At 40.6% G+C, this 8,669-nt stretch overlaps 1 protein-coding gene across 1 annotated transcript; it reads left to right on the forward strand.

Moving 5' to 3' along the window:
• Positions 1–159: 159 nt before the first annotated feature.
• chchd4.L (coiled-coil-helix-coiled-coil-helix domain containing 4 L homeolog) lies at positions 160–8,508 on the forward strand. Its single transcript, NM_001091201.1, is given in 3 exon segments — positions 160–264; positions 1,816–1,914; positions 7,574–8,508. Coding segments are annotated over 3 exon segments (420 nt in total). The 5' UTR covers positions 160–242; the 3' UTR covers positions 7,873–8,508.
• Positions 8,509–8,669: the final 161 nt, after the last annotated feature.

Below are 8,669 nucleotides of genomic sequence, written 5' to 3' on the forward strand. Positions count from 1 at the left end.
AGTTTTTAACGCCAACCTAGTTCCATTCAGTGTCGCTTTTCACCTTCATATGTCCAGTGGGCGATATTACGAATGGGGATCAATCAAGCTGCAATCTGTAGAGATGTGGGTTAGGGTTATGTCAGGCAGTTGCAAGGGCAGGCCTACGTGCGGGGTCCTCTTTCTGCAAGTCGCGCAGTGTGTGACGTAATTGGTGCGCGCAGGCGGTGTTGTGCCGGGCACAGTGTTCTGAAGCTGTAGCCATGTCCTACTGTAGGCAGGAAGGTGAGTGGGACTGTGCCCGGGGTAGGAGGGGAGGAAGCCAAGCTGCCTAGTGCAGAGGGACACCTGGGCCTTAGAAAAGCCGTAGGACTGGCAGTGTGATAGTGAGGAGTCCTACAAGGGAGACAGGCCTCACAAGTTGACAGAGGGCATATGGACATGAGGGCTGGGAAATGAAACCGACTCTCAGCATTATGTAAGGGACGAATGTGGCTTTGGGTATGTTTTCTCAAAAGGACAGTCCTGCACGTGAATACTCACATTCATTTGTTTCACTTTTAGCAAGGTCATGCTGGAATTGTGTCTGCTGGTGCCACTTAAAGGAGAACTAAACCCTAAAAATGAATATGGCTAAAAATGCCATGTTTTATTTACTGAGCTTATTGCACCAGCCGAAAGTTTCAGTTTATCAATAGCAGCAATGATCCAGGACTTCAGACTTGTCACAGGGGGTCACCATCTTGGACAGTGTCTGTGACACTCACATGCTCAGTGGGCTCTGAGCAGCTGTTGAGAAGCTAAGCTTAGGGCTCGTCACTAATTATCCAGCAGAAAATGAGGTTGGTCTGTAATATAAGCTGATGCTACAGGGCTGATTATTAAATTCTGATGCTATTTGCACTGGTTTCTGTGCTGCCATGTAGTAATTATCTGTATTAATTACTAATCAGCCTTATATTGTGACATTTCTATTCTATGTGTACTGTATATTGTGAGTGGGTCCCTAAGCTCAGTAAGTGACAGCAGCACAGAGCATGTGCAGTGAATCAGCAGAAAAGAAGATGGGGAGCTACTGGGGCATCTTTGGAGACACGGATCTTCACTGCTAAAGGGCTGTGGTTGCCTTGGGCTGGTACAGAAACCCAAAATAGAATGTACAACATTTCTAGCTACTTCTTTGGTTAAATTTGAGTTCTCCTTTAAAGGGGATCTCAACCCAAGAACATGAATGACTGTGAACCTACTCAGAGTGCTCTTCTGAGCTCTTCTGCAATTGCAAATAATTTCCCATAATTGCTGGTAGTAGTCAGTGTCAGAAAGCCTGGGGCCTTGACTAGGCAACTGGACTCTGCAGGCACTCTGACACACTTGCAACTGCTACTAAAAAAAAAAAAGAAGAATGTAATTTGCATTATTTTTTAGTATGGATATAGATCCCCCGTTATATTGCTTGTAGCGCACAGGCATGTTTTAAGTATTTTGAGTTTTTGCTTCTAAAAGCAGGGAAGAGTTATAAAGGATCATCATTATTTATTTTGCTCTGTGTTTGTCAATACCATGTTGCAGGCATGCCAATGTGTAACATACAAAGTGGCATGATCTTCTAAATTGTTGTTAAAATGTAAAATAATAGGTTACAGTTGTGCTAATCCATTCATAAATGCTTTGGTACAAAAACACAAACTGGTAGCCTTGCTGCAGCCACTAACAAAGAAACTAAAGGCAATTGTAATTTTCTAATGCCAAACCGCATTCAATTGTCATAGGAACTGTTCCCAGATAGAATGCATCCTGGTAATTCTGAATCCTAATTGTTTCTCATGTACCCTTCAGGAAAGGACAAAATCATTTTTGTAACCAAGGAGGACCATGAAACTCCAAGTAGCGCAGAGCTGATTGCAGATGATCCAAATGACCCTTATGAGGACCAAGGTCAGTAAGAGCGGGCGTGTGGGCTGTGTGTGATCATACTGAAGCTCAATGTGCAGATAGAAAACAGTGCATTGCCTGCACATTGCATCAGAATGAAAAGTATTCTCTCCTCCAGCTGGTCCTGAGTGAAGGCTTCTAGCACCAGCCTTATAAACATGTCATATACTAGTGCGCTAAAAAGTTATTATATCTTAATCACTTGTAAAGTGCTGCAATGTAGCTTCTGGGTTGCTATCGCCCACTTTTTTCAGTGTATGAAGTTAATGTGGTGGAGCAGTGGAAGCTCCCTCAACTGGCCAGAAAGTGAATTACAGCATTTAAAAAGCAAACAGCATGTGAATAACAAGGTAAATAATCACTGCACACTGTACCGCATGCTGGTGAACTATCACAACACAATTCAAATATAATATGATCTTCGCTGCACGGAAATAAGGAACTTTCCACATATATTCAAAATGCAGTACTTATTCTGAAAATAATAGTCACTGTTCACTCTCCCCCTATCAGCAATCTATGTGTAATCATGGAAGAGATTTTCACGGGCAGGTCAGATACTTTGGTGTGTGTTCCCTTTGTCTTAATAATGTATAAAGCGAACTAGAATAACCAGCTCTGACACAAAGCTGCATGTAGAGTCCAAGCGGGGGATAGTGAAGATTAACTTGATTATTCACAAACAGTATCAGATTTTTAATTGATCATATTTAGAAAATTCTTATCATAAAATGAATCTTATATTAAATTATAGTTTTTATCCTAAGGATAATCCCTTTGAAGCAGTAATGCTTAAACTGACTGATTCAGTAAGGTAAACATGTAAATTAGGATGACCAACTAAGGATCAAAGAAGACCGTAAAAAGTGATAAATTCATCTGTTAATTAAGTCTTAGTTGGTAATCACCTTGAAATCTACACGTGCATCTACTTTTAATAATGAAGGTAAAATCACATACTGATTTTTCATGCTACCTGCACTAACAGAGATCATTGGCCAACCAGATTTTCCCTTTTAGGCAATAAATACTACTGTCCTCCCATTGCATTTTGATCCTCCAACATTGCAGAAGGGGCCAATACACACAGATCAGCTGCTATTTTATTAGAAAGTTAGCAATTGGCTGTTACTTTTCTGTAACTTATAGTTTTATTGAAATTTTTCATCAGAAAACAAAAAAAAGGCATTCAAAGAAAAAAAAAAACAAAAAGAAGAAAAGAAAATTAGTGGGTTCGGCAATATATAAAAACCATACGAAAAGACATATGAAATACATACATACATAAGTATATATAAGCATGCCAGTCGGTGTTTACACATGAAGTACAAAAGGGTAGCCAACATGACGGGTAAATGGACCAAATTGAAAAAGCAGACCAGTTAAGAAAATGTACAAAACAGGGCTGGGGCTATAGACCAGGACTCCCTCGCCTGGTTTGGTTTTCAGTAATGAACAAGTGACCCTACAACTAATTTACATTCCGCAGGTCCCAAAGAGACCATATTTCCAGGAATTGGCTGTTACTTTTCATTCCCTCTGTTACTAAGTCTACACCATGTTCACTGCAATTCTGTTCTATGTCTACAGGGGACAGCAGTGGAAAAATCTTAACTGAGAATCATTGAGACCCTGTAAAGAGCTACTGTATATGCAGCTACTGTATGGACCACAACTTCCAAAAAAGTACCTCCCCCCCCCCTTCACCCCCAGCCTTTTTATAAGGTCCTTAATACAGCACTCAGTATATGTGTATTCTGTTATGCAAACGTGTGGAAGGACTGTCTTTCCAAACTAGATTAACTGAGCATGCAGAGTCAGCGAATATCTCTAAGCGTGTTCCAGTTTTGAAAGCCTGTACTGTCAGATTATCCCTTCATCTATGATGGAGTGGGCAGCAAGACACACACTATGTTTCGTTCTGTTGTAGAATTAAATGGAAATCCAGGTTATCATTCTGTTAGGAGCAAAGTATGTATGTATAACTGTATTTGTAAAGTGATGTTAAGGAGCCGCAGCGCTGTACAGTGCATAAAAGTACAATATATATAATATATATATATATATATATACACACACACACACACACACAGGGAAGACAAATTGCATAATAAATATATACAAAATATAAGTGGCTTCAAGGTAAACTGTACAACAAATATAAGCTGTTATAGTATTTTATATAGGAGCCTAAATCCATGCAATGGGCTACATATTATTTTGCTCCTTTGTGTGAAATAGTTTTTCTCATGAGAATAGTGGTATGGTGATGATATGTCAAGTTTAAATAGCAAGTAAGACACACACAATATGGGCTTGTTTTCATACTCTAATGGCATAGGCATGTACCGTTTCTCATATCTAGAAGCCGTATACCCATGTCATGTTTAGTTCCCTCTGAACAGGATCCTCCTATGCTGCTCACCTCCACTTTTGCTTGGGCTTAGCACATGCATAGAATACCACCCTGATGTCCACATATACCCATCGTACCTCATCGTAAAAGAAGAGGAGGATAACTGGTTTAGAGGTTAAAGGAGAGGGAAAGCTACCAAGGCAGTTTATAGCCAATATAGATTAGCCACAACAGTGCAAGCTAGAACTCCATTTTTATTCTTTAGAATGCTTTTTCATACCTGAGTAAACCGCTTTAGACCCAGTATCTGTTTGTTTAGTATAGCAGCTGCCATATTAGCTAGGTGTGACATCACTTCCTGCCTGTCTTTCCATGCTCACTCATAGCTCTGGGCTCAGATTACAGGAGGGAGAGTGGTACAAACTGAGCATGCTCAAGACCAAGCCCTGGAGGCTTAAGCTGAAAACAGGAAGTCTGATACAAAAGCCCATCACAATAGAAGGAAAGAAATGTGGTGTTTCTTTTGACGGAGGACTCAGAGCAGCATTACTTTGAGGGTTTACTAGTGTATTTATATAGACCGTTCTGATAAAGCTTACTTAGTTTTAACCTTTCCTTCTCCTTTAATGAAACTCCCCACCTAAACAAGATCAAAAGATGGTGACCCCTATTTGAAAGTTGGAAAGAGTCAAAAAGAGGAAAAGAAGACAAATAATTAAAAAACTATATTAAATATGTAATGATGCCAACTAAAAAGTTGCTTAGACTTGGCCATTCTAATAATTGTCTTAATGGGCTCTCCCAACACCTTGCTTGCAGAACATTAGGAAAGGGTCCCTGATAGTGATATGCGGGTTGGGTTTTTCCTTTTATAGACCCGTGCAGCCCCACCGATGACGTCACAAAAGGGGCGGGGCAAGCAGGCGTGCCGCTATAAAAACAGGAGTTGGAAGCCGGCAGTGTAAAAACGCATTAGTTAATAGTGTTGCTCCAGCAGACTTCTGCATTGAAATCCGTTTCTCAAAAGAGCAAACAGATTTTTTTTATATTTCATTTTGAAACCTGACATGGGGCTAGACATATTGTCTGTTTCCCAGCTGCCCCCAGTCACGTGACTTGTGCTCTAATAAACGCTGGAGTGACTGGATGTCTAACATAATAGCTAGAACACTATTTCCTGGTTTTCAGCTCTCTAACTCTGAGTTAGTCAGCGACTTGTAGGGGGCCTACATGGGACATAACTGCTCAGTGAGTTTGCAATTGATCCTCAGCATTCGACTCAGATTCAAAAGCAACAGTTATGATCCATGTGCCCCCCCCCCGCAAGTCACTAATTGGTTACTGCCTGGTAACCAATCAGTGGAAGCCTAGAGAGTTGAAAAGCAGGAAGTAGTGTTCTGGCTATTATGTTAGACATCCAGTCACTCCAGCCTTTATACATTACATTTTTGGCTAACTAACTATATTAGAAACTTTTTTTTTTTTTTTGCACAACGTATCTATTTACCCTTCACATCAGGAGTTCTGATGAAACATTATCTTCGTCCGATTGGACTTTTCACAGCCCACAAGGTTGCAGAACAATGACCAGCAGGTCGATCTCTAGCTTACTCTAATGATGTATCAAGTGAAAAGCACAATTTCTTAATCATTCTGGTGCAGATAATTTTTATGATACACTGTATTGGCCAGATCTAGTCTAAAGATATAGCAAAGAACAGGTTTTGGAAGTTGGGAACCCCCACCCACCCCCATACACTAACAACAAGAATATGGGGCTGGTCAGGAATTCAGCCTGGTGCCGACACATTTTTCTCATTTAGCCTCTGTTTTGTGCAGGCTTCTCATTATGTAACATTCCACGCTTTCTTCCTTTGATCTAAAGGCTGGACTACAGTGGCTTTTATTAAGCTCCTGGCATTAATCAGGCTAATGCATAATATAATTGGATCTCCTTTTTATTTGAATAATGAATGAGCGTTCTGCCCTTAAGATCAAAAATAAAATTCCAAGACAAAATAGCACTTGTCCAGCGAAGGCTTAGAGTCTGACGTCTGTCGTTTCAGCAGCTTAGCCTGAGGTGCGGCCAAGAGGGTATATGCAAAATGTCAGCCATTTGTTAAATCAGAAGCCAATAATGAGATGTCTTGCACCAAACATTTGTTAGTTATTGGCTACTATTTTATAGTCCTTTACCTAAAGGCATAGTTTACCGTTTACCTTTGAATTAACTTTTAGTATGATGTAGACAGTGATATTCTGAGATAATGTTCAGTTGGGCTTATTTTTTTTGTGGTTTAACGTTCTATAGTTGTTTGTTTTTTTTTTTGTTTTTTTTATTTAAGCAGTTCTCCTGTTTAGAAAGCTGTTTGGTTGCTATGGGTCCAGTTTAGTCTAGGATAGAGTCCTGCATTGGGTCCGTTACATGTGGAATACCTGCAAAGTGGTCAGATTTCAAGTAGAATGTCCCTGATCAAGTGGGCAGTCCGCGGGTACCCAAGTTAACTGCAGGCTCTCATTACCCCCCATCTGAATTAAAAGTTATTTTTTCCCCTGACCTGGTTGATCTGCCTCCAGAATTATGTCACTTCCAGTTCCAAGGGTTCTTCAGGTTGGGTTGATGGCACATTAAGCAAAATTAGAGTTGGGTATTAGGGAAGGGATAGGGGGTTTAGCGGGTCAGCAGTTCTTGTCAGATTGTGAGTAAACAGGTCCAGGTTGTGCTCGGGTCTGCCCAACCGGACCCATGCAGGACTCTACCCTAGGAACCAGGTAGTTTTAATGAGAGCCTGGAATATAAATAGTGAAGGGCTTGAATAAAAAGATAAGTAACAATAACATTATAGCCTCACAGAGCAATATTTTATGGCTGCAGGGATGAGTCACCCCCAATTGAATGCTGAAAAGAGGCAGAAGAGGAAGGGAAAGAATGTAAAACCTCTAAAACAAAAAATGACCAATTGAAAAGTTGCTAAGAATAGGATATTCTGTACCATACTTGAAGTTCACAACCCCTTAAAAGGATAAGTTAAAAGACAAGAAATGCAGCACTCACTGATGGGGTGCGAGTATGTTGCTCTGTGCACTAAAGACCATCCTGGGGTACATTTCCATGAATCGCTTGTGGCTGTGAATTCCAAATGTTGTTCCTCATGCAGGCAGTTCCAGGTAGCCATTAGTCTTCAATTCACAAGATGAGTTTATGGCTGGAATCTGCCTGTGTAGCTGCACCTTCAGTATATTATCTTGCCCTATGTCCTCAGTGTGCACCATCTTAACAAACTATATACTCTGTTTATTTTTTAGGGCTGATCTTGCCAAATGGAGACATCAACTGGAACTGCCCGTGCCTTGGAGGCATGGCCAGTGGGCCTTGTGGGGAGCAGTTTAAGTCGGCTTTCTCTTGCTTTCACTACAGTCAGGAGGAGATAAAGGGCTCTGACTGCCTAGATCAGTTCCGGGGGATGCAGGAATGCATGCAGAAATACCCCGACTTATATCCACAGGAGGATGATGAGGAAGAGGCAGAGAAAGAGAAGCAGAATAAAGAAGCAGAGCCTTCTGTCACACTGTCCTCTGATACCAAAGAAGAGAGTTCCAGCTAATAGAGGAAAGGAGGCAAATAGCCTCCCTTTATCTTCTATTTTCTGTTGCTCCATGGACCATAATATGCAAAGAGGTGTCTTTACACTGTAGCAAGATCTAATCACAAGGTAAATCTGTCTTTGTGAGGGACCTATAGCAGCATCCAATCCAGTTAAACACCCAGTCTCAGCCCAACTAGCAAAAGACTGTCCTATGATAATCATGTATTTATAAAAGCCGTCTCTGCATAAGCAGCAACGATTCCAATTCAATTGCCCCTTTTTGTTACCATTTCTTTTTTTTTTTTTATTTTATTTCTGTCAATGTAAAAAGGGAACAACAGTAAAAAGAAAAACATCTGTAATTAAGATTAGAAGCAACCCTGATATTGTACAAAGTTTCCAGTCTGTGCCTGATTATTCTCTTTAGATTGAATGAGAGCGGCTATGCATGGAATACCAATGACAACTGTGAGAGATATGATTGGTTACCTGACCCAGAAGAAGGCAAATCCGAGAGTTCCTCACCTTCTGTTATGCCTCAGCCCTTGTGGCGTCACCTCATACTTGCACATGTGCACTGAGCTTGTCCTTCTCTGGTGTTACGTGCAGAGCGGATGTTGGTGATCAGAGAATATTAAAGACATTTTTACCTTATGACATTCTCATTCTGCAGCTTTCATTCTGTTCAGTACACTGACCATTATTACAGAATACAGGTACGGGACCTGTTATCCAGAATAACGGATCTTTACGTAATTTGGATCTTCATACCTTGTCTACTAGAAAATCATGTAAAGATTAAGTAAATACAATAG

This window comes from Xenopus laevis, chromosome 4L (genome assembly GCF_017654675.1).
Source record: "Xenopus laevis strain J_2021 chromosome 4L, Xenopus_laevis_v10.1, whole genome shotgun sequence".
In the NCBI taxonomy this organism is placed as follows: Eukaryota; Metazoa; Chordata; class Amphibia; order Anura; family Pipidae; genus Xenopus; species Xenopus laevis.